This window comes from Pyxicephalus adspersus, chromosome 8 (genome assembly GCF_032062135.1).
Source record: "Pyxicephalus adspersus chromosome 8, UCB_Pads_2.0, whole genome shotgun sequence".
Classification (NCBI taxonomy): domain Eukaryota; kingdom Metazoa; phylum Chordata; class Amphibia; order Anura; family Pyxicephalidae; genus Pyxicephalus; species Pyxicephalus adspersus.
Genome location: NC_092865.1, coordinates 8,256,075 through 8,283,097, shown reverse-complemented (window position 1 = coordinate 8,283,097; position 27,023 = coordinate 8,256,075). Strand labels below are relative to the sequence as shown.

The window sequence follows — 27,023 nt, the reverse complement described above, 5'->3', positions numbered from 1 at the left end:
CATAGCTGAGCTCCTCCATTCCTTTTATTAGTTTAGTTGCCCTTCTCTGCACTCTCTCCAATTCCACAATGTCCCAAAACTGGACTGCATATTCCATATGTAGTACTTTACTAGCTTTAGATATTGCAGCTTGGCATTGCACGAAGAGATTAAATTTGTTTGACAACTTCTGTCCTTCTTGAAGCCATGCTGACTATCACTTATAATATTATTTTCTAGCAGAAACTCCCCTATGTGGCTCTTTATCAAACTTTATCAAACTTTGTTAAACTAACGGGTCTGTAGTTACCTGGTAATGACTTTGCTCCTTTTTTGAAAATAACAACCACATTGGCCTTAAGCCAATCCATTGGTACCTTGCCAGTGACTAAAGAGTCTCTAAAAATTAGAAATAATGGCTTTGAAATAACCAAGCTCAGCTCTTTGAGGACATGTGGATGTAATCCATCAGGTCCTGATGCTTTGTCAACCCTAATTTTTCCCAGCAGTTTCTCAATCATATCAATTCTGAGCCATTGTGGCTCATTTAAGGCAGTGACATTGCTTTTATGAATTTGGACTTGAGCTCTACCATTTTCCTTTGTGTACACAGAACTTGAAAACACAGAAAGTGTTTAGTAAATCCGCCTTTTCACAGTTACCAACCCAGTGACCCTTTAAGGGGCCTACATGTTCAGATCTGATCATTTTGCTATTATTATATTTAAAAAAATGTTTTGGGGTTTGCCTTACTTTCCTTTGCAATCTGTGTTTCATTTTGAAGTTTTGCACATTTTATCTCCTTTTTACATCTTTTGGTATATTCTTTATAGGTTTCAAATGATGAAGGTGATCCTTCATTTTTATATTTTTGGAATGCCCTTTTCCTGTTCTTTATGGCTTTTTTAACATCTGTGAGCCACATAGGTTTAATTTTAGCCTCTTAAACTTATTACCCATTGGAATATATTTTTCAGTTTGCTTTTGTAGAACAGACTTGAATCATTCCCATTTCTGTTCTGTGTTCTTTGAGGACAATATTGTCTCCCAGTCCCAAGTTGCAGAGAGCCGCCCTTAATAATGGAAAATTTGCTTTCCTAAAATTAAATGTTTTTATCCTTCCTGTTTTTGCTTCCTGTTTACAGCTTACATTAAATGAAATCATATTATGGTCACTGCTACCCAGATTCTCTTTTATTTGCACATTTGTTATAAGCTCTGCATTGTTAGAAAGAACTAGGTCCAGCAGAGTATCATTTCTAGTTGGTGCTTCTGTAAACTGTACCATAAAATTATCTTCTAATAAATTCACAAATTTTCTCCCTTTTGTTGTTCCTGTAGTGCCATTACTCCAGTCATTGTCAGGGTAGTTGAATTCTCCCATGATTAATACACTTCCACTTTTTGCTGCTTTTTCTATATATGCTAGTAGTTGGTTTTCTATTTCTTCCTTAGCACTGGGGGGCCTATAGCAGACTCCAATCATTAAATGTGTGTTATTCAACCCACATTCAACTCGGCCCATAATGCCTCAACCTCATTGCTTGTTCCATCTGCAATTTCTTTTTTCCCATTTACTTTTAGATCACTTCTCACATACAGACAGACACCACCACCCTTTCGTTTGACTCTGTCTTTACGAGAGTATACCCAGGAATATTGGCAGCCCAGTTATGTGAAGAACAAAGCGTTATCTGTCATATGCAGTTCCAGAACATGCCACTAGATGTCACTCAAGTATAAACCAAGGAATTCTTACTGCAGGTCCAAACCTATATATATGATACATATTTAGATAATGTATCTACCTTCACATTGCCTGTGGATGAGCACCAACTTGGTCCTGATTAAGAATATTAGGCTACATTCAGATGGGCAGTGGGAACAGAAGTTACCAGGTGGCTCCTAGCAGTTAGCACCGTATTTGGGGATTATAAATTCAAAACTTAGTTTCTAAAACTTTAACATTTGCAGCGATGGTACTGAACTACGCACTTACTACTACCCCCCCCCCCCCCTTATTTACCTCCTATAGGCACTACAAGTAGCATCTCAACCATGGACAATATAAAGTGGCTCAACACTGAGACACTTATCTGAACTTATATAAAACTTAGGATAAAGTGAAACAAGTGGACTTTAGCACAGCTGCAGTGTTTCCTGGAAGCCTTTCACCATCTAAACTTACTTTACTTGAGCGTCTGTTTAATAAAGTTTTATTATTGTTGAAAACACAAAGTTTGACCTTTTAGATTGAAAATGCAGAGACGATAGGTTACTGTTGTGCTGACTCTCCGTTCTTTCCCCACCTTTTCTTATCACATAAAAATGTAACTGGGGCACCAAAACACATTGTTCCGACACATAAGAAATTCATCATGATCAAAGCTGATATGGTTTCACAGCGGCTGTGTGTGTGACCACAAAGAAGTGCAGCTACGAAGGATTAAACCGATGTCACCAAATTAGACAATTACACCTTTACCACAATATGGTCCCAGGGGGTGATAAAATGACACAAACTTGTTTTTTAATAGAGAAATATCTGGGCCAACTGTGGGTGGGACCTGAGATAGTCGGCTCTCCAAATACTGAGCAATCACGTACAGCAAGCATGTGGGGCAAATCAAGAGCCAGGAAATACGAATATAATATGAAAAATAAAGGAAATGATTATTAGAAGTTATTTTGTCTTGTTACACTAAGCTAAAAAAAGAAGGATAATTGTCTGTAGAGGTCAGGTCAACCCAGGAAGGCAAAAAAAGAATGTTATGATCTGATCTATGGGGTAAACTTCCCGGGGTCAATCATTACAGTGCATTGTCCCTAGTAAGGCCACTAGTTTTGGGGATTGTGGAGACTCGTGCAAACATAGGGAGAACATACAGACCCCATGCATTTGTATCTGGCTGAGTTACAAACCTGTAAGTATGAAGTTTCCGGAATTTCTCGCCACCATTTATTCACCCCATAGTCATAGCAATTACAGGGAGACCCCGGGTTACATACGAGATAGGGACTGTAGGTTTGTTCTTAAGTAGAAGTTGTATGTAAGTCGGAACAGGTACATTATTTAAATGAATGCAATTAGGACAGATGTTTGTCTCAACATAATATTAGGCAGTGTGGTATCAGTTACTGTATAAAATCCTCACTGTAAGTTAATCACAAACAAAGCAAAAAAAATAACTTTATGCAGCCTAGACATTTATTAACTTCTGGAGCAAGCTGTGCTTTGATATGCAAAAAGAAACAACTGCAGAGTTTGTCTTGGTCAATAAAGAGTTACAAAAGGTTACAGAACAGCAAAAGACTTCTGCAAGTCATGCAAACTGTCCCCTCTCTGTCCTACACAGGAACAGCAGGGAAGCCAGCAGGGAAGGATATGTCTGTATGTCGGACGTCCTTAATTTAGGGACTACCTGTATTCAATATTAGCAACATGAGGACCTTAAGAGATGTGCCCTGGGAAACCTCAGGAAAATATCTAGAACGTATCTGCTTTGTTTCGCTCGTCTCTCTGCTGCCAATGCTCATCAACAATTATCGGCAACGCACGGCTGCCAAAATGACAGCTGGAGCTTGCTAAAAAAAAATGCAGGTGATCCAGAGCATAATCTAGCTGATCTGGGGGAGAAAATGAAGAGAGATGATGGAATTAAGGATTGGGGAGGAGATAAAGAATTATAAAGGTTATGGAAATAAGGTGGGGGAAATGGGAAAGAGTTATGGAAATAAGTAGGGGGAGAAGGTGAGAAGGGTGTTAAACAAATGATGGGGGATGTGGGGAGGATGAGGAGGGGTTATGGAAAAAAGGGGGCGATTTTAAAGGGCTTTAGAGAAGAGGGAGGAAGGTTAGAAATGGGAAAGGGTGAGGAGATGAGAAGGTGTTATGCAAATAAGGATGGAGAGGAGATGTGGTTATAGAAATAAGGAGAAAGGGGTGGGGAGGGGTTATGCAAATTAGGAGGATTTGAGGGTATGAATTAGTTATGGAAATGAGGGAGGAGGAGGGGCTGAGAAAGGGATATGGAAATGAGGACAGGATTAGATGAGGAGGGGTTATGCAAAAAAGAAGATGAGATAAGGGTTTATGGAAATGAGAAAGGGGGAAGAGATGAGGATTGGTTATAAAATAAGGAGATTAGAGAGAGTTATAGAAATGAGGCGGGATTTTGGAAATGGGGATGGAGGAGGTAAAGGGGGGTTATGGAAATTAGGAGGGGGAAGGAGGGGTTATGGAAATTAGGAGGAGGGGTAGATGAAGGGAGGTGACAACGCTCACTGAATGTATTAGATCTAGAAAGGAGGCAGCGTTGTCACCCAAGGACAGGACTACAAATACAAACTACTTTGCAGTTTGATGACAACTGGTACACTGTATTAGCACAAGGACCTGTCTTTAAAAAAAGCAGTTTGCCACACAAAATTTTTACTTTACTGACACACTGCCACTTATCTGCTTCCTGTTCACCCCGTTATCTCTTCACCACTCTAGATGAGCGCAGCCTATAGATTGCTTCCCTTCTCATCCCCTCATCTGATTAACCAAGATATAGGGTGCCAATAGGAAGTTGCCAGTTTTCTTTACACATTGCAAAATATGAATCACTTAGGGTAAAGGTTACCGAGCGAACCTGAGAGACCTCTCCAATTGATTCTTATTAGCTGATCAATGGGATTTGACAATCACCGGGCTGATACAGCCAGAATGGGCAGAGGCATAGGGGCAGCTGTGGGAGCTGCAGCAATATAATGGAATGGTGGTTCAGTGGTTAGCACTCTGGTCTTTCCAGCACTAGGTCCCAGGTTCAAAACCCAGCCAGGATACTATCTGCATGGAGTTTGCAAGTTCTCCCCCCATTTGTATGGGTTGTCCCCAGGTACTCTGGTTTCCTCTCACATTCCAAAAACATGCAGTTAGGTTAATTGGCTTCCCCAACATTGACCCTAGTCTGTGGTAATGGCATATGACTAATGTAGCGACATTAGATTGTGAGCTCTTTGGGGGGGGACAGCTAGTCACATGACTATGGACTTTGTGCTGTGTTATATGTTGGCATTATATAAATACCGTGTAATAATAATATAGACAAATCCAGCAAAATATTCAATTAAAACAATTGTTACTCATGGTGTCACTTAGCTTTTAGGATATTCTTTTTTTCTTGTAAAATATTCTAAAAGTTAGCTTCAGCTTGTTTAAAGTGTAAAAAATGAGGAGAGGGGGGAGATAAGGAGGGAAGATAGAAGATAGGAGGGGGAGAAGGTGAGGAGGGGTTATGGAAATGAGGAGAGGAGGAGATGTAGAGAGGTTATGCAAATGAGGAGGGGAGGAGTTGAGGAGAAATTATGAAAAAAGGAAGGGGGATTAGGAGGGATTATGAAAATTGGGAGGGGTTATAGAAATGAGGAGGGCGGAGATGGGGGGTTATCGAAATAAGGAGGGATTATGAAAAGAAGGAGGGGAGGAGTTGAGGAGATATTATGAAAATAGGAGGGGGGATAGGAAGGGATTATGGAAATGGGGAGGAGTTATGGAAATGAAAAAGGAGGAGATGGGAGGGTTATGGAAATGAGGGGGAGTTATGGAAATAAGTGGGGAAGGATTAAGGAGGGATTATGAAAAGAAGGAGGGGAGGAGTTGAGGAAGGATTATGGAAATGAGGAGGGGGAGGGGATGAGTAGTGGGTATGGAATCGGCTATGTGATAGCATTGTAACCAGGTGAACAGCTCCTGTATATGTGTTTAATATATTGTTCCTCTTTCCATGCTTTCCATGGACGACACCTTTCAGACATTCTCCATGTAACCATCAAATACCAAAAAAGCTATTAACAGGACTCACTTATTAACGCGTATGTCATAGTATGTGTCCAGTTCCGTTTCTTGCCCCGTATTCCACACACAGGTCATCTCAGACGATAACTCTCCCAGAGAACATGAGATATTTGAGGGTGGATCTGGAGGATCTAGAAAGGAAATAAATGAATTTTTTTTAATTTGGAGTCTATTTATAAACCAAGGAATCTGACATTCACCAAACATTCAAAACGACCAATAAGGAAGCTCAGAAGGCAGGATGGGGGTGTGGCCAAGCTTGACTTCTGCAGGAAAAGTCAAAGTTTGGATATCATTTAGTTCTATTTTTGCATAGTAGTCCTGAAGATAGTTGTAGTCAATGATACAATGACGCATTCACATACACATTCACACAACCATACCATACACACACACAGTCACTTACATCCAACTTTTAGTTTTGCCATCCTCAATATATGCTTCAGGGTACATTCCAGGTAGCAGACGATGTTCTGATGATTTCTGACATTCGGCAGCAGCAAAACTGAAACCGTTGCATTCATCCAGTGCGGCTTTGTGTAATGGTCGTCTATACCAAACACAAACCTTCCCCTCCCACTGCAGGGGTCTGTGGTCATTGTGCAGATCACCGAAATATTGGATCCCTTTGGTACCACTGAGGACGGATTAAATATGATCTCTCCTTTCTTGGTATAAAAACCTACAAGAATAGAAATTTGGAATTTTTATATATAAAGACACCATTGGGAATGTATTACATTTTGGCTATGTTCAGATTGGTGGTGAGGTTGCTGTGTGGTTACCACTTTCTCATGCCGGAGAACACCTGCCTTTGGGGGGGGGGGGTGCAAGATGTAGCTTCTGCCTGCTGCAGCCCCTTGGAGAATGAATGGGGGCGACAGTGAGCAGTACCACTCATTGCCACCAGTTGTCAAATGTACAGCCACCAGTTCTGCGCCAACATATTACACAGGCTGTACAATAAATAGAGGTTGCAAATGACAGACAGATACAGACAGTGATATAGGAGGAGGAGAGGACCCTTCCCTGAAGAGCTTACAATCACACTTTGGGGGGAATGTCACCTCTGCAATCATGCTTTCTGGCTATATGTTTATGGATATCTATTACACCATTAGTGCCCTTCATTAGAAAGACCAGAACTTCATGTTTTGGAAAAGTATCCAGAATTCATATACTTCCCGCTGTACAGTCTAGGTAGGTGTGGGAAGTATCATACAATAGGAGGGGGATATGGAATGGTGGGAAGTAGTGATGGTTTCAAAAGACAGAAGAAGACGGGTAGGAGAGGTTGAAGCGTTGAGTTTTGAGTTCTCCTTTAAATGAGCAGAAAGTAGGAGCAAGCCGAATAGGACGAGGAAGACCATTCCAGAGAGTCGGGGCAGCTCTAGAAAAGTCTTGGAGCCGTGCATGTGATGAGGTTATGAGCAAGGAAGTCATTAGTAAGTCATTGGATGAGCGGAGAGAGCAGCTGGAGGGGATTTTTATTACCAGGTCAGATAGGTAAGTGGGACAAGAACTGTGGAGGGATAAAGGCAAAGCACAGGAGATGAATTTGATTCTAAGGTGAAATGAAAACTAATGAAGAGAACTACAAAGAGAGGCAGCAGAAGAGGAGAGATGGTAAGGCTGTGTATGGGGTAGGTAGGTGGGAAGGCTGTGTATGGGGTAGGTAGGTGGGCAGGCTGGGTATGAGGTAGTTAGGTGGTAAGGCATTGTATGGGGTAGGTAGGTGGGAAGGCTGTGTATAGGGTTGGTAGGTGGGCAGGCTGTGTATGGTGTAGTTAGGTGGTGAGGCATTGTATGGGGTAGGTAGGTGGGAAGGCTGTGTATGGGGTAGGTATCTGGGAAGGCTGTGTATGGGGTAGGTAGGTGGGAAGGATGGATGAGTCTGGCTGCAGCATTCATAATAGATTGTAGAGGGGAGAGTCGGGTTAGTGGAATACCAGAGAGGAGGAGGTTACAGTAGTCCAGATGAGAGATGATAGGAGCGTGTACATGGAGTTTGGTGGTCTCTGGGGACAGGTAGGGGCAGATTTTGGAGTTGTTGCACTGGGGAAAGTGGCAGGACTTAAATGTCAAGAGAAACTTTGTGGCAGATTACCTGTTATTTCCAGCAACACAAATGTAGCATCTGCATGGACCTGTATGGACAACCACCATATCTAAGAACTGGTAATCACCTCTCCACATGAAAGGACATTGCCCCATTGTCTTTGTAAGGGCAAAATGATTGATATGGCTGTTTGATTGCCCCCCATCCTAGCCAAGAATACCCCCATCTCCATGTTCAGTCCTGACCTCCTCTGCATAAGTCCGATCTATGAACTGTCATCATCAGATGGATGAAGGTCCTAACCTTCTGCTGCTCAATACCAAATATCTGACTGCATATGGGCTTTATGGTTGAATATTCACCCACTGACCGTGAATCTAATTTAAATGGCACATTGCATACTAGTACATAAGGTATTTCACAGGTTTTCCAAAACAGATCTGCAGTCATTTGCAAAATCCATGTTAACCAATTTTATTGCCATATTTTTGGGTTTAAATTGTGTGCATCTTTATAAATACAATTGTGCCCCTCTACTATCATATAACCTGCATTTTATAAAGCCAGAGTGTATTTAACATATATGCACCTAAGATATGTCTGATAAGGACAGTCACTGTTTGGATGATTCAGTGGACTTGATTTACTAAAGGAAATGAATGCAAAAAAAAACAGGAGCTGTAAGAATTTATTTTTCTATAAAGGAAGTCAATGCAAGCAGCTAAATACACAGATTTATTACATAGACGAAAGCTGTTTTCTGATGATTTGTAGGTGCGCGGTTCTGCTCCTGTTTGGTGACCTGCTTTTTCTCCTCTGTGGTTAAGCGACACTTATAGGTCTTGTCCCTCCTCCAGTCTGTAAATGGATAGGGAAAGGAAAAGAAGAACGGAGAAGAAAGATAGGCTTCTACCAAGGCACCCTAAGTTTACAATAATTATGTATAAAACAATATAATTTTATTATTCTTCAATTACAAAAGACTTTAAAACAATGATAAACTTATGTTACAAATTGACATAATAATGGGCTCTGTTAACACTATATAGGTAAGTATTGGATTTTGCAAACTTGCATATGGCTCCTAAAACAAAGAATGGGTTCTTATCCCGATGCATTTTGTAGACACCCCGGGCACAGAAGATGAAAATCCCCTGAGGAAGCCTAGGTGGGCAAAACGCGTTGGGATAAGACCCCGTTCTTTGTTTCAAGACTTATACGCAAGTTTGCAAAATCCAATACTTACCTATATAGTATTAACAGAGCCCAATATAATGTCAATTTGTAACACAAGCTTATCATTGTTTTAAAGTCTTTTGTAATTGAAGAATAATAAATTTATATTGTTTCTTTACATTATTATTGTAAACTTATGGTGCCTTTGTAGAAGCCTATCTTTCTTCTCTGTTCTTCTTGAAGTAGCACAACTTTTGTACACTTAAGACTTTGGCATCCGGACCAATTGATGGGATATTGTATCTCCAAGGGGTGACTGATGCTCAATTAGCTATAGACTTTCACTAGTTTAGGGAAAGGAAAAGCCACACACTTATTGGTTCAGCTCTCTGTCACTTTCTGGCTCTTTCAATCAGCAATCTTTTACTAGAATATGAGAACTGCAGCACAGCCAGAAGTCTATTTTTGTTATTTTTCTCCCACAATCCAAGCTCCACAGTGCTTGCATTTAAATAAAAAAAGTAATTTACTTAAAAAATTTCAAAAGTTACAAAGCTGCATTTGTGTCTTTTTATATTTGCCTGCAGTTTAGCTTTGAAAAATCCCATGATCAGTTAATAATGTGAAAAGTTCATCTTACCATCGGAAGCTTTCATTGTGACCAAATAAACCATGCAAATGACAGTCCATGTGGAAGGCAAAGCCCCCATATCTGAATGTGGCATCTTGTGTTACGTCAGGCATCTTTACTCCTAGCAGAGAAAACATAGAAAGCAAAACTTGAGATTGGAATAAATCAAAATCTGTGGTCACTGCATGAGAAAATCTATTTTTTTTTAAAAAGTGCACCTGTCATTTCTACCAATGAAGCTGATTCACCAGCAGGTCTTCTTTTATTAGGAAATAATGCAATCAATGTATTGAAAGCCAAAAAAGTTTTGTTTTTTTCGGAGGGAGATATTAAGAAGGTTAAAACTCTTCTATTTATTTTACATTTCCTGCTTCAGAGAAACAACAAGAAGTTAAAGGAAATCTCTCCCACTTTAAAGGAAAATCCCCTTTTAGTTCTTTGTCATTGGAACCGCTTTGTTCATTCTGACAAATTGCACTTTTCTTCCTGTTCTGGTAAACAGTATTGCAACATTTTGGATTTTTTTCTCTTATGGACACAGACAACAATTAAACCTGACAGCATTTCTAACTCTTAGACACTTTATTCAAGATAAAGAAAAAAAGTTTTTGCTTTTCACATACTTATTATTGTTAATAAACAGTATTTATATAGCGCCAACATAATATGCAGCGTTGTACATTAAATAGGGGTTGCAAATGACAGACAGATACAGACAGTGACACAGGAGGAAGAGAGGACCCTGCCCTGAAGAGCTTACAATCTAGGAGGTGGGGAAGTATCACACTTTGGGGCAAATGTCACCTCTGCACCTCGGCTTTGTGGTAAATCAACCAGCTGGAGGAGGCAATTAAGAGGAAACGCCGTAGAAAGTTGACCAAAGGGATCCTTTTTTTGCAGGACAATGCACCTGCGCACACGTCCAATGCTGTGGCTGCGAAATTGAACACCCTGGGTTTCCAATTGGTCCCCCATCCCCCCTACTCACCTGACCTGGCCCCTTTGGACTATTATCTGTTCCCGAATTTGAAGAAACACCTGAAGGGGCAACGATTTGGGACATATATGACGTCAAAGATGCTGCTGGGAGCTGGTTTGCGGCCCAACCAAAGGACTTTTATTTGAATGGAATTTTGTTATGTCTTTCATTTTAATTTGTCTTTAATTTCTTCTCTGCTTCTTCTCTTCTTTCATTTTTATTTGAACGGTCTAGAAAAGCTGCAACTACGCTGTACCAAGTGCATTAGTCTCAGGGAGGAATATGTTGAATAAATTATTATCATAAGTTATTTCATAACTCTGACTCTCTTCCTTCTGGGCAAAGCCAGGAACTTCTCAGCACCCCTTTATATTTAAAAACTTGCAATCAGACGGAGTAGAGGGGACATCACCCGCATAAAATGCCTGATCACAATTTTAGTTCAACTTTACAAAACACGACTGGTCTCTACCCTTACACAGCTCTGTTAGAATATTATGAAACATTTCCTATATCGATTTGCCCTTTAAGCTCAGTAAACACAGCAATTGAGGAAACTCAAACATTTTTCTTATCAGTGCTGTTTATCTATCTGCTTCTTTTATGTTAGATACAACTATATCTAGCAGGAAATTCCAAAAAAAGTGTAGAAGAGGAAACTGCAAGGAGGAACTAGAGCCAAGAACAGAAGTCTGTATAAAATATATAAAATTTCACAAAAGAATTTATTGTTCTTTGACTTCCTGCAGCTTTCCAGGAGATAGTACTATAATCTGAGAATATTGCTAAACCCGTACTCTGGGCTCTGTGCAGTTCCCCAGCTTTGCAAGAAGTAACATTTCTAGTTGTCATAAATCATTGTTCTCTGAATAAATCATCACCTACAGAATGTACGGAGAACTATTCCAGGGCTACTAAATGGTGCTGCTTGAAAATGGAACTTATTAACTAAGCCTGTGCTTCTGTCTGCCACTCCTCCACCAAGAGCACCATATTGGCCATGACCTGCTTTCACCTCCACAAACCTTTTCATAATTCACCTCCAGTAATTTTGCTGGGCTTCCCCTTTATTGTGGGACTCCCCATGCTATTCTATACTCTCTCACCCCTTGAACCTTTATTTGCATCTTTAAAATAAACATTTTTACAGAGAAGTGTTTCTCAACCAGGGTTCCTCCAGAGCTTGCTGGGGTTGAGCAATTGCTTGAGCAATTTGTGCCTCTCAGATCAGTTTAGGTGACACCAATGATCTATTTGGCTATCTGTAAGGGTGAGAACGTTCCTACTGGCCAGCAATGTAAGAGGCATTCTTCCCACTGACCAGAACGCTAATATACTATGAGCTGTAGATATAGTAATTATAGAAGGGTTCCCTGAAGACCTGAAAGTTATTCTAAGCGTTCCCCTATTTTAAAAAGGTCAAAAAACATGGATCTAGATTTTGTATTTATGTTTTTATGCTTCCTCCTAGAAATCTGTACACACTATAACATCTGTGGCTACTGTGTGTTATATTGTTGTCTGTTGTGATGCTGCCCCGTTCAATACATTTGCATTGAACATCAAACGAGATTGTCAGTACCTGGGGGATCCAGTAAACCTTGAATGGATTTCATCAAAATAATTTTGGTATTAGCAAATGCCTTCAGTCCTGAACCAGATCAATTCCAGATTTCCTGGATCACCCAGGTTTTCCCATGATTGTCTATCTTTTCTAGTCCTCGAGAGCTTTAATAATTCAGACCCATACTGAGATCATCTCACCTTATATATAGCTTATTGCTTCCTCCTTCATAATATGATAAGACATATAATCACCTTGTATACATCACTGCATTGTCCTTAATATATTACAAGCGCGCACTGTCACCTTATACACAGCTTACTGATCTGGCACTGCTTCTTTCTCCTTTATGTGACACACAAAGGCAACTCATATACATCTGACCGAGACTTTTTTCTGCACACATCCAAAAGAGATTATAGCTGACATGAGAAGGCTTTTTGTATTTATTTTGCTGCAGTTATATGTATTCAATATCATTACCAATTAACACTTGGTGGTACAAATGGTACCATACCATGAATAATAAATAGAAGAGCAATCAATGGAAATTTGTGAAGCTGAAGGTAAATGAGGGAAAGAAAGAAAAGAAAGAAAGAAAGAAAGAAAGAAAGAAAGAAAGAAAGAAAGAAAGAAAGAAAGAAAAGAAAGAAAGAAAGAAAGAAAGAAAGAAAGAAAGAAAGAAAGAAAGAAAGAAAGAAAGAAAGAAAGAAAGAAAGAAAGAAAGAAAAGAAAGAAAGAAAGAAAGAAAGAAAGAAAGAAAGAAAGAAAGAAAGAAAGAAAGAAAGAAAGAAAGAAAGAAAGAAAGAAAGAAAGAGTTACCAACATTAAGAAGAGATCCATACAATATACCTGCAGCCATTCTGTAGATATCAAATGTATTAATTGAAGAAAGAAAGACTTGATTTTTTTTTAATAAGGAAAGAAAGAATGAAAAACTTGAAATTATTTTCAATTAGGAAAGAAAGAAAGTAAGAGGATCTCAAGCAACAATGAAAAAGTTACCAACATTAAGAAGGAGATCCATACAATATACCTGCAGCCATTCTGTATATATCAAATTTAATATTGAAGTATAGAAATCTGCTTTACTTTTGACTGTATTGAAGTTTTTTCCTCGAGCTTCAGTTGTTTTGCAAACTTTTATTCTGGTCCTAAATCTAATAGGTTGTTTATTACTTGCCTATCCTTGCCTGTATACTGTGTGCTATTTTCTATTTACAGATGTTTCGCTGAGACTTGTAGTGCTTAAGAAATAGAGAATATTCTACAGTCTGAACAAATCAGCCGCATTGATACTGATAGGACTGATATTCCCAAACAAAGAGTATTGGAACAAAAGTATTCTTTCAAGAAAGCAAATTTTATATACATACTTTTTTAGGAACTTTTTAGAAACTTCATCCTACTTTGTAAAATATCTATTAATGGTCTGATGAGGAACTTTTTGTCTATTTGGCTAAAGCAATTCTTTTTTGCTTAAGAGCCATCCTTATTCATCTGATTTTTTTTTTCATATTCATTCAGATATTCATGGACTGTATAAGCTAAGAACTTTTCTCAAAACCCTTGAAACACCATTTCTCAATTAGAAGTTCTGTGGAACCCTCCAGAGCTTGCTAGGGGTTCCTTGAGCTGTGGGTGACTGGCCCTAAATTTGCTGGTATCTTGCTATCTTGAGCCAACACCATTTGGCAGAACCAACAGCATGACACCAGAGATTATTATACCCGGTAGCTGTCTGTAAGAGCCACAGACCCACGGAGAGACTCATCCGTGCGCAAATCCAAATGCCCAAGGAGCGGTTTGACATCACGGGTCCAAAAGGGACCTAAGGGTGTCATTCACCCTTCAACTGAATAGGGAACTATCTTCCAACCAATCACTAATATAAGGGCTGTTTATTCCATTGACGTCCATTTTTTTAATTTTTAGCAGGGATTGCCTGAGATCTGGAAATTATTTTAGGGGTCCTTTGGGGTAAAAGAGTTCAGAAAAGCTGCCTTAGAATTTCTAGTTAATGTTTTTGATTGACTTATATTCTCCACGTGTCTACCTACAAAATCTACACCTTAAATCAATATCAACATCTGTCATTGCTACTAGGTGCCTAGAATTGGTTAAGTGGCAACATAAAAGTAAAGATTTGTATATATGTAAAAATTTTTATTTCTCATGGAACACCAGGATAACTTTATCACAACATGCCTTGGTATAGAATAGAAAATGTGCCTGTCTATTGAATTGGAATTAAATAGACAGAAAAAATCCAGCTCCCCAGACCAATTTTTGCAATCTGTTGTTAGTAAGGCTTAAGTAAAACTTTCACAGTTTTAATAATTGCTGATCTCACATTTTATAAGATTATTATGGTATATATGTGGGAAGAATAAATAAATTAAAGATTAATTAAAAAAAATAACACATGGGAAACATCACTCCTCTTCTTTCCTGTACAAAGAAATCATTCTCACAGAGGATGCGAGAAAACGAGAAAAGTTTGATCAATGCCGGGGAGTTTAACCAGAAAGTCCCTTTCAGTCATTTGGAGGTTCTATTAGTGGGATCCCTGAACTTTGTTCTTTGGGCTGATCACCTGTTGTGCCTATTATGAGAGGTCCATCAATCCGTGTGCCAAGTGCCCAGGTAGGCACACCTGCTGTGCCCATTATGCAGTGCTCCCGCCATCCCCATGCTGAGTGCCCAGGTAGGCACACTTGCTGTGCCCGTTATGCAGTGCTCCCTCCATCCCCATGCTGAGTGCCCAGGTCTAAACACCGGCTGTGCCCATTATAAGTGGCTCCTTTCATCCCCATGCGGAGTGCCCAGGTATACACACCTGCTGTGCCCATTATAAGTGGCCCCTTCCATCCCTGTGCTAAGTGCGCAGGTCTACACACCTGCTGTGCCCATTAGAGGTGGCTCCTTCCATCCCTATGCTGAGTGCCCAGGTCTACACACCTGCTATGCCCATTATAAGTGCCTCCTTCCATCCCCGTGCAAAGTGCGCAGGTCTACACACCTGCTGTGCCCATTATGAGTCTTTCTAATCATCTCTGCGCTTAGTTCCTGGGTCTTTACACCTGCTATGTCATTAAAGGTGGCTCCTTCCATCCCTGTGCTGAATGCCCAGGTCTATGCACCTGCTGTGCCCATTTTGAGAGGCTCTTACCAACCAATTCATTGGTCTGATTACCTGCTGTCCCTATAATGAATTGAGATCCTGGGTTTGCACAGGTGCCGTGCCCATTATGAAGCATTCCAACCACCCCTGCGCTAAGTTCCTGGGTCTTTACACCTGCTGTGCCCATTATAAGTGGCTCTCTTCATCCCTCTTCTGGTTTGTTGGTCCGCGCACCCGCTTTGCCCAATATGAAAAACTTCAATTATCTCTGTGCTGTGTTCCTGGAGTTGCCTAGAAATGTCTGCTGAATTTTTTGCTATCACTTACCTTACATCTACCAGGCAAACGTACCCAGCGCTATAGACAGGAATCATTTGCCTGGCAGCTATCGTACATGCTCACCAACAGCAAACTACTAATCAAACATACACCCAGTCCTAGCCAGAAATATGGCACCACATGGGACAAGGGGGTGGAAAAGTTAAATAAAGCAAGAGATCCCTGACTGCAAGGATTAACAAAGGTGGAACTCTCCACATGGAGTTTGGATTTTATCCTCATATCTAAATTGGCTTCCCATGGGCAATCTGGTTTCCTCCAACATAGCAAAAACATACTGGAGGGTTCATTGGCTTCCCCAAAAAACGTCCGTAGACTACATTGGAAAAAAAAAACTATGACTGTTGAGGTGACATAAGGTAGTGAGCGCTTCTACGAGACAGTTAGTGACCAGACAATGAAACTTGTAACACGCTGCAACAATGCTAAATAAACTAATTAACTAATAAACTAATTATTATTAATCTAATATATAAATTATAGAAATCTCCCTGATATTCATTGATTATAATAATTATCAGGCAGATCTCACTGTTGGGTTATCCAGGACACAGAAGACAATAGGAATCTGGTGGCAAATTAACCACCGCGCTCTACTTATACCAAAAATCCCAGCTTTAGCTGCTTTGATCTTTTAAAAGTAATGCAAACTATTTTAGTAATTATATCCTAAATAATATATCTGTACACCACTGGTTGCTCAATGCAATGCAGATCTTTATTGGTAGCTATATGATACAAATGCAGTTAAGCCATCAATACCAATAGAGATCTGATACCTAAATAAAATACAAATATAAATTTCCAAAATCATTCCAAAATGACAGCCGGCGTACAGAGATGGACATGGCATTTGGTTTAGGGTTCCAAAAAGCAACCCTGATCAGCAGCAGTGTCAATATATCAGTTGTGATTGACCTACCTTCATCTCTGATTGCTGTGGAGCTGTGCAGAGCTATGTTGGCTGATTTCCCCTTTTATCTGCTCGCTGTCACAAAACCTCCCGCCTACCTGTGTCTTCCTTTAACTATCTGAAACTATACTAAAACTCAGACTGCAACTTTGACTGCTTTTCTGTGCCGTGCACCAGATACACTCAGATACCTGACCTCAATCTTACCAATCGCATGACCTGAGGATCTTTGTCCCAAATCAGCTAAATGGTAACATGCGCATGGAGAGGTGCATTGTGGTGGATTTGTGCATGCGCTGCAATACATTTTGGTGCAAGGATTTCCCATCATGTTTGCAATAAAATGATGACTGTTGCATCTTTTAATGCACACCAATGCAGCTGATTTTTTTTCTGTTGACCAGAGCAGTCCCACTATGATGTAAACAAATCAATCAAAGCATTTGCATGAGATTAAAAGGTCTATATTATATAGATAATTATATTATCACTGATTTAACGGGCAACAAACTCAGAAAAATACCATGCAAGCCCTAAAGTGTATGGAAGGCGCGCATAACGTAGGGAATGGTTAAAACCTGGATAAAACAGAACTCATCATCTTCGCTCCATCACATTCCAAATCTCCCCCCGACATATTTCTAACTGTTAATATCTCTGTTATGTGTCTCTCCCCTCAGGCACATTGTTTTGGCATCACCTTCAATTTTGCCCTCTCATTTACCCCCCATATTCAGAACATTTCCAGTTCCTGTCACTTTCATCTATACAACATCTCCAAAATACGCCCCTACCTGTCCACAAAGACCACCAAACTCCTTGTACACGCTCTTATCATCTCTCGTCTGGACTACTGTAACCTCCTCCTCCCTGGTATTCCACTAACCCGACTCTCCTTCCCACCTATCTACCCCATACACAGCCTTCCCACCTACCTACCCCATACACAGCCTTCCCACCGCTCCTCTTCTGCCACCGCTCCTCTTCTGCTGCATCTCTTTGTAGTTCTCTTCTTTGGCTCCCATTTCACCTGAGAATCAAATTCATCTCCTGTGCTTCCTTCAAAGCCCTCCACAGTTCTTGTCCCACTTACCTTTCTGACCTGATAGAAAAATCCCCCCCTAGCCGCTCTCCCCGCTCCTCCAATGACCTACTAATGACTTCCTCACTCATAACCTCATCACACGTGTGGCTCCAGAATTTCTCTAGAGCTGCCCCGACTCTCTGGAATAGTCTTCCTCGTGCTATTCGGCTTGCTCCTACTTTCTGCACATTTAAAAGAGAACTCAAAATCCAACGCTTCAACCTCACCTACCCGTCTTCTTCTGTCTCCTAAACCCTCACTACTCACCCACCATTCCATATCCCCCTCCTATTGTGTGATACTTCCCCCTCCTCTTAGATTGTAAGCTCTTCGGGGCAGGGTCCTCTCCTCCTTCTGTGTCACTGTCTGTATCTGTCTGTCATTTGCATCCCCTATTTATTGTACCGCGCTGTGTAATATGTTGGCGTTATTTAAATCCTGTTTATTGATATTATTAATAATAATGGTTGAAGCCTCTGTTGAGGTTATTACTGTCCAGGTATATTTGTCCCCCTCTGTTTTTTCCTTTTGGTCATTGTCACTAAAACAGGAAGTGTGGAGAAAGCTTTTGAGTTGTCATCGCAGGCTAATGGAGGGGAAAATGCTCCAATGGGGACACCAGTTCTAGGAACAACTTTCTGGGATGAATATTTTTCTCTGGAATGAATCTTCCAATGAGGACACCTGTCCCAGGGAAAGCATCAATCTGTTGCTTCTCCATTCACTGTCCAGGCACAATCCATTCTGCAATAATCCCTCCTACCTGCCCGATCATGAAGCGTCAGCTTTGGTGGCCAGGATACCCGGTATTCCCAGCCCGGACAGATTATTAAATTCCCAGCCGCCTGTGCAGGAGTTATGTAATCCCAGCCCAGCCAATCCAAATGTCTGAAGATTGCAAGAAAGAAGTGAAAAAAGGAGAAATGAGGGAACAGAGACAGCTTTAAGCAAATAAGCCCGGAGTTCAGCTTTAAGCAAATAAGCCTGGAGTTCAGCTTTAGGAAAATTAGCCACCATAGACCAAATGTATTTGGCAGGGGGACACCAAGCCAATTCTGCACAGGAGCCCACAGTTAGCTTCTGATCAGAACAATGATACAGCACCCCCTCCCAATAGTAGCAAATTTCAGGCTTTGCTGTGTCACCAGCATTGTTTTATTATCTACAGTAACAATCTTCACATTGCATCAGGCTGGAATTTCAAACTTTACACAAGCACAACTTCTAAGCTGGGAAGCTGAAGAGCCGAAGCTGAGAAGTGATAGCAGGAGTTGCTGGGACTTATAGTTCCCCAATGGCCCCAAAAACAAAGCTCCCCCTATGAAACTTTTTCAGAATTTGCTTCTTACAGTAGCGCCATCTAGTGGCGGTTTATGGAAGGCGTGCTGGTGTCTATGGAGACTGGAAGGACGCAGCTTGGCAAGCAGAAGGAGATTCACCCAGAGTGTGGCAATGAGCTGAAGATCAGAGGCTTGTGCAGGTGTTCACATGGACAGGTATACCTGGGGGGGAGCAGCTCACAATGTCATGGCTGCTCATTTCAATACAAGGGGGTAATCATGTATAAAAAGGGAAGGGAGGGTGTGGAACAACTTGCAATGTCCACTGCTCAATGTTTGCAGACAGATCAACTTGTACTAAAAGGATTATACATGGCTGTAGCTGCTGAGCTTTGCTTTTTATAAATGCAAGTCATCTGGCAACTTTAGCAAAATTAGAGCCATGGAAGATTATGTGACTGCTATGGGGCCCATAGGGACAAGGGGTCCAGAGCTGTGCAAATACATTGTGATTTAAATAGGATAAAATCTGAGTGTAATATCTACAAGGGATCTCTAGGAAGGAGCATAGGGTCCTATGACAATCCAAGGGCCCCAGCTACAACCTTTATACTCATGTAGTAACCAAAGGAAATAGAATGTGCTAGGGTTCAGCACCTGCTCGATACTTTACATTCTGCCTTAATCCCTGGAGACAAGGGTTTATATACCGGTCAGAAACATCTATAAGATTGCTATAAATGCACATCGGTCTATAGGGCATTTACGAAAAAGAAAGAGAACGCCTATTGGGAGCATGTTCATTATCTGGGTTCCCGATGGGGTCATTTACCCTAAGGATGACACACATTAATATTATTAGGATTTATATAGCGCCAACATATTACACAGCGCTGTACATTAAAGGCACCGCAGCTTTGCCTAAACTCAGTAAAATATAGATGGAATGAATTCTTTAAATCTCAAATTAAATAGCAAATTAACTAGATGTTTGATTTCAAATGATATTAAAAAAATATATAACTACATTAAAGCTTGGAAACTGCAATATTGGGAAATGGTTTTTATACTTACCTGTAATTTTACTTTTCTAACAACTTCTCCTGGTGCACAATTGGATTAATTCTGCCTGATGGTGCGCTGGCAGGAGGAGTGCCAGGGAAGGATTTGTTAGCGGATGTCTACAAGTGTTTAGATCTTCCCTTGAGCAATATAAAATTGGAAACTTGGGGCAGGGTATTTATCCATTACAGTTTTTTGCACCCAAAAATTTTGGCACACAATAGGAGGGAGATATGTAGTAGTGGGAAGTAGTGACGGTTTCAAAAGACAGAAGAAGATGTGTATTTTTGTCGCTGGAAATGATCTTTCTTTCATGATTATTTCCTGAGGAAAGTGACAGATGAACGAACAGCCATTCTGTTCAATGGAGAGGAGAGAGGGGAGGACTAGCGGCACCCTGCTGTGTTCTCCTCTATTGATTTGTATGGAGTTTGTTCCCCTTTGGTCATTTATGGATCTGTCCTGATGGATCCATGTACATCACACGATTGCCCGAGACTAGCACAACCGTGCGATAATCATCGGACGTGCGTACATAGCCTAGGTCTACGTGCAGACAGGCCGTTATTCCAAGCGGTATTACGTTAGTTCAACCCCCTTCCAGACCTAATCTGCCCCAAATCCCTGATTAATAGTGGAAGTGGTTTAAAAACCTTTTGCAGGTGGCGCAGTTTTTTTAGAAGCTTTATGCAGTGTCTTGAGGCAGCTACTATTAATAAACTGCCCTGTTCTTCTCAACCACATTACATACAGAGACAAAGTGGTTGAAAGTGTTCAGGAGGACAGCAGATGAATCTTTTTAACATAGGGGAACCTATGTTAAAGACTGTTGAGATGTTGAGATTAACCCCCTGAGCGGTAATCCTGAAAGTGGTAACCCCGAGCCACACTCAGGGTAGCTAAAAACATTAAAAGAACACTTACCTGGTCCCATCGGCGTCCTGCCTGTTGGATCCCATCCTCGAGCCGCATCCTCTTCCTCCGATCTTCCCCCAGAGATTGCACTGACGGCCACGCATAGGCAGAGAGCCCGCTGGTCTATAGACGCGAATAATGCCGGGAATTGTAGTAGCAGCGCTATTTCAATGCAGCGGCGGGCCAGCTGTAGGTTATATTTAGGATTCATTTGGGGGCCAAAAAAAAGGACGTTGGGGGCCAGATTTGGCCCCTTGGCCAGAGTTTGAGACCCCTGGCCTAAGCAAAGTCATTGGACTGAAACTGGCTGTTTAATGGCTGTTTAATTATAAAAGAAAGAGGTTATTTTAAATTATCATATTTTTGCACTATACAGTGACATCAGGAATTTTTTTATAATGACATGCAGCTGGAATGTTACCGCCTGCAATTCAATTCAATAAATTCATTTGCAACCCTGATTTAATGTATAGCGCTGCATAATAGGTTGATGCTGTATAAATCCTGTTTAATAATTATTAATAATAATAATAATAATAATAATAATATTAAATAATGGCATAGTAGCATTTGGTGCAGCAGCTCATAACATCCTGCAATATTTTATTATATAATATACTTTCATACAATGATTGACATATTAATAAACATCTCTTGGTAATATTGAACATACTCTTGACATTCATCTGACATATTCTGTTTCTTTTTTAAAGTGGAAATGACTCAGAGGATCTTGCTTGAGTTTGATGCCTTAGATAAGTATTCTCGAGACATCCTGGCTAAGCACGCAAAGGTAGGTTATAGAATATAGACTGCAACTGTCCGTCCTAGAAGACAGCCGATTCTACCTCTGCTTTATGTATTGCCTGATTATAACGTGGCAATGTGAAAACCAGATTCACACAACAATATGCTTGCTTCTCTTAGTGCTGTGGAATATTTCTATATCTGATACAAAACTCCTCCACGACCGAACATCTTTATATGTCATATGTATATGGGTTAGATCGAATATTATAAGTAAGGCTTAAGGCCAACTCCAGCCTTCCAGTCTTGCGCAGTGGTAAAGCTCTTATCCTGGTCTGAAACTGTTTTCTTTGATTTCACTGCACACTGTGAGCTTTGCACAATGTGCATTAGAAGCAGCAGCAAGTCAGGTAGATCAGGAGGATGTCCTGCATCAACCCTTTCTATTCCAGCCTGACTATCCCTGCACTGTCCTTTCACTGGGATTCAAGTCTCAGCATCACGTGGTTCTGCATGCAAATCCCCCCTTTTCTAGGAATATCCCTTCTCATCCCATAAAGGCATTTTAAAATTTGAATGCTTGCATCAGGACTCTTGGAAGGAGTACTGACAAAGGGGTCCATGATTTTTTCAGAAAGTCAACAACAGCACCCTGCTGGCCCTTCCGATCTGCCAAAATGTGCCCATATTGCATAGGAAGACAAAGAGAACCAGTCATGACGTCACACGCACATACATCAGGGGTGTAATGAACACAGAAAGAATCATGCTGGGAAAAGGCAAAATATCATTTCAATTCAGCCACGCCTATAAAATATTGCAATCTGTTGTTTTTTTCTGTAAAACAAACCCCAGTTTTGTCTCTGCAATGTCAGTATACAGAGAACTATATTAATAAAGGCTTCTTTTAAATTCTACCAAGCCGTGCTGTTTCCCTTTCTCTTTTGGCAGGTTTTGTATATACAGGGCAGAGGTATATATGTGACACGGGTAATATATTCTGTCTGCAGAGCGCGGTGTGTGCACATGATGTGTGGGTGTCTCAGTGTGACCCAATTATTGCACCATGACGCAACTTGCCGGGTGCTTGGCCCCATTTCTGACCATGACATCCTGCAGTAGTCAGGCAGAAGCATGCTTTGATGTCCCTGGTTTAACTTTAACACACAAAATATAGTTTTTGATAGCATGAGGATGGATACAAGACTGTTGGGTTGGTTTATTAAAAAGAATTCTCCTCTCTTATGGTCCCATTGACTGTGTAGCCTCTAAAACGCGTTGGCATGTCATATTGTACACAAAGCCTATTCTGTACTTTTGGGGCCCTTTATGACCTATATAGTTTTCTACAAACTTCTGCTGTGCAGCCAGGAGAAAAATGCACGGCGAGCAACCAGATTTGTGGCTGCAGCTTAAATCTTTAAGCAACAACCATGCAGTCAAAAGTAAAATGTTGCTTTTGGGAACCACAATCTGTCATAGTCGCAGCCTCATGCAAAACAACCTCATAAATAATGAAAGACAAACCTTCTAGTTTTTACATGGCCACATCCCTATTTTATTAAACAAACTCATCTCCCCGATTCACTTGACTGACAGGTTGAAACTGTGGTTTAGTCAATAGCAGAACCTTCTAACTCAATGGGGGTATGAAATGACCTCTACAATCTCAGTGATTCTTAGGGACCACCCTAGAAACGTGACTAAAGGAACTACCAATCTACACTTACCTCTCATCATGTTATTGTCATTGGTTATTCAGTATGATTTAGCTAATAATTTGTATCTTACATGATCCAATGTTGATACTATTATTATGTATGAATATATTTGTATGTTTATTACTATTATTATGTATATGTTGCATATACCAATTATGAATACTTTCTATGACCATTTAGAGTAGCGGTTGCCAACCTTTTTGGTCCCGCGGACCTCCAAATTACCGGCTCCTGACCGTGCATGCGCGGGAAGCCGGTTGTCAATCAAAGGGGAGGAACCTCCCCCATAGTGATGTCATAACACCATAACTCCGCCCACTCTGTCATCTCAGATCTGAGCCTGCGAAAGGAGAGTGGGCGGGTTGCGTCGTGAAACACAGCCCGCCCACTTCCCTGAGCCAGGGATTTGCATGGCGGACGTGGTCCTCAGCTCTGGCCAGTGTATTACCCCTGGTGGGGTCCTTCCCCTGACCCTGCTCAGGGGTGCACCGATTGGAGCCGCGGACCCCCTAAATCTTCTCCACCGGTTGGCGACCGCTAATTTATAGTAACCACGTCTTACATATACCCCTGAAGAAGCCAAAAGAGCGAAACGCGTTGGGTTGCAAGACCCTCTAGAATATAATACATAAGCTTGATGAATGCTGTATTGCTCAGCAGTCCATATCCCATGACGTCGCAAATGGGCTTTGGACAAAATATTGAAATATTTGTACAACGCTCAGCAGTCCATATCCCATGACGTCGCAAATGGGCTTTGGACAAAATATTGAAATATTTGTACAACGTTTTCTGCCATGCGATTGAAAATATGTGTATTACTTTCAGGCAAAAACCCCTTCTTCCCCCCTTTTTTTTAAATCCTACAATACACAAGGGGTGGCCGCCTGAATATTATCTGAACAAAGAGAGATTAGGAGATATATGTACAATATTTACCTAAATAGTAAAAATAAACTACCAGTGACATCATCAATGGGCAGTACAAAGCCTGCACAGAGGACAGGGCTGTGGGAGGGGCTAAGCAGATTTATGCCCACTAAAGCCAATGAAAAAAGGAGGGCGGAGACAAGACCAGTCACCCTGCACAAAGAGGGCAGCAGTGACCAAGATTTAGGTAAGAATACACCTAGTTCTTGTATTTATTTTTTTATTTTATGTTTTTATTTTAATTAAATTTAATCATTTTATTCTTTTACCTTTTTGTTATTAAAATCCTATTTTATACACAATCATTAAATATTATGTCATTCATTACTCAAGCAAAGTATTCAGAGTTTTCAAAAATGAGAGCTCACCACTAGCTGATTCCTTATTACACTTCATATGGTTCTCTTATGGACAAAGGAGGAAGTAAATTATTCCTCTGATTCATCAATCATGTGTCATTTGAGATTGAGCTATTGTGCTCTGTAAACAAGCTTGTTTCAGTAAAGAAGTTGGCCTGGTGATTGTGAAAAAAATATTAGTACAAATAAATATTTGTGTGCAGTTGAAGAGTAACGTGTAAGTAAATAAATGTGACAATGTTTTGTTTTCCAGAAACAGACCCTGAACTACCTGCAGGGACTGCACTCCCTACAAATTCCCCTGACCTTTGACTCTGGGCTTGAATGGGATCAAGGCAAGGAAAGAGAGCCAGCCAGCAGCAAGCGCCCCCTTGAAACTGAGACACCTGCAGCTTTATCTCCAAGGTTTGAGCTGATATATGGATGCCATTGGTCATTCACTGCCTTCTGAAAATGCTATTTGCTTGTCTGTCCCAAATTTCAACACATTTCTTAAACCAGAACAGATCAAAATTGCACTCAATGAAGTCAGACATGATTTGCTTTGGTTCTGGGTCAGTATCTCATAAAGAATTAAAGCCATTCGATCACCATGATAGCCAACCAATGAGCATTTAAGACAGACTCTAAGCAGGAGTATTTTATACTTTTGCAGATTTTAAGGATAGCTGAAAGACATTAATGCCAGCTGCTGGCTTATAGTGCCAGGAGCTATTGCCTACCACACATTGGGTCTGATTTATGGAAGCTCTCCAAGACTGGAGAAGATAGACTATTATGGGCAAACCTGGGTGATCCAGAAAACATGGAATGGATCATGAAACCATCTGCTATCTAATATTAAATTATTTTTTATAAATCCACTCCAGGTTTGTTGGATCACCCAGGTTCTTCCAGTTTATCTTCTCAAATCAGGCCCAATGTCTGTACCCTTTATATCTGCCTTGCAGCCTAGGAGGGGCGTGGGATGGAAAGTGTGACCGATGTTCATTAATGAACCTTGGGCTCAGTAAATTAAGGCTTTATATTTAATATATTTTATGTACATATATATGTATATATATTGTAACAGCTGGCCAAATAAATCACACAATATATATATATAATATATACAATTACATAATATATATAATTATATTAATATATATTATGTTTTTGCAATGTATAATAATTTCTATTATTTATTTTCCAAGGAATAAAGTCTTCCCTGACTATGCCAACCCAGTGATACGACCTTTCTCGGCCACTGCTGACCGCACTTTGCACGAAGGTAAGTTCTCCATCTAAAAACCCGGATTGTACTTCTTTATAAACAGAGATTGTTGACCCCGAGGTGATCGGGCCAAATTTAGCAGCAATATCATATGCTTGTTACCTTGACCTTAATTTTTATTATATTTTGGCCATATAAAGCATTCACTTGTCTATTGTTTATAACACCCTGCTCTGTTTTTCCATCATGCGATCATGGGAGAACCTTGGTGATCCAGCAAACATGCAATGGATCTGGTCCAGGATTCAGCATTAGCCATTATTTTTACGAAATCCATTCCAGGTTGCTGGATTTCCCAGGTTCTTCCATGATCATCTTTCTTCGACAGTCTTGGAGAGCTTTGATTAATCAGACCCAACTACAGAAATACCAGAACAGAAAGGTAAATGCTCACAGGATTTCTGGTATTATATTTGCAACCAGATATAGCAACATGCTTTTTTTTGTAAATGGCATAACTGAGAAGTTCACTTTGCATATTCGGCATTTCACCATTAGCAGGGCAGAGCTCAGCGTGTTACACAGAGGACTTCCTGTAAAGATATAACGGTTCTCCTCCCAAATTTCATTCTCAGATAACATTCTCTGATGGGCGATTAGCAGATAATTTGTAATCAATTCATCTTTTTCTCTTACTTGGTCTTTCACCGCTGATTTACGAAAGCTGCACGCAGCAAGATTTGGAGATTGGTAACTGCAAAATCGCTAGAATAGAAAGTATGGGTCATCAAAAGAGCATCGGGTGAGGGAGAGGAACATTACTAATCAAATCATGAAAATGTCTCATAATTTCTATACACATTAAAATAAAATTATTTATAGGATCTTAAAGGGAAAGGCGCATGCTCAAAGGGAAGGCAAAATGTACTGGTAGTTTGCAGATATAAAATAACTTTCAGGTAATGGGGATCCCCCTTTCAAACAAACAAACCCGACAACTAAAGGGACTTTCTGACAAAAGAAAAAAAATTCTTTCTTATAAAACTTTTATTCCCATCAATAGATAAAATGCAAAAAATAATAAATCTACACAATAAAACCAATTT

General features: G+C 40.4%; 1 protein-coding gene and 1 long non-coding RNA gene across 3 annotated transcripts in view; one reads left to right on the top strand and one right to left on the bottom strand.

Annotated features, from left to right (window-relative positions):
- The window catches only part of IL23R (interleukin 23 receptor), a 41,196-nt gene extending 24,481 nt beyond the window's left edge, over window positions 1-16,715 (bottom strand). The window contains exons 1-4 of one of the 2 annotated variants that reach the window (XM_072419439.1): window positions 16,616-16,715; window positions 9,697-9,808; window positions 6,228-6,503; window positions 5,829-5,952 (exon numbers count right to left, since the gene is read on the bottom strand). In XM_072419439.1, the coding sequence (XP_072275540.1) occupies window positions 5,829-5,952; window positions 6,228-6,503; window positions 9,697-9,781 (485 nt within the window). In that variant the 5' untranslated portion in view covers window positions 9,782-9,808; window positions 16,616-16,715. Of the gene's footprint in view, window positions 1-5,828; window positions 5,953-6,227; window positions 6,504-9,696; window positions 9,809-9,905; window positions 10,493-16,615 lie in introns of those variants that run through there. The other variant, XM_072419440.1, reaches the window with a different exon arrangement.
- A 2,420-nt stretch (window positions 16,716-19,135) lies between these two features.
- Window positions 19,136-25,095, top strand: LOC140336190 (uncharacterized). Its single transcript, XR_011921826.1, has 3 exons — window positions 19,136-19,186; window positions 21,661-21,740; window positions 24,958-25,095. It is a non-coding gene; the product is annotated as an uncharacterized lncRNA (long non-coding RNA).
- Window positions 25,096-27,023: the final 1,928 nt, after the last annotated feature.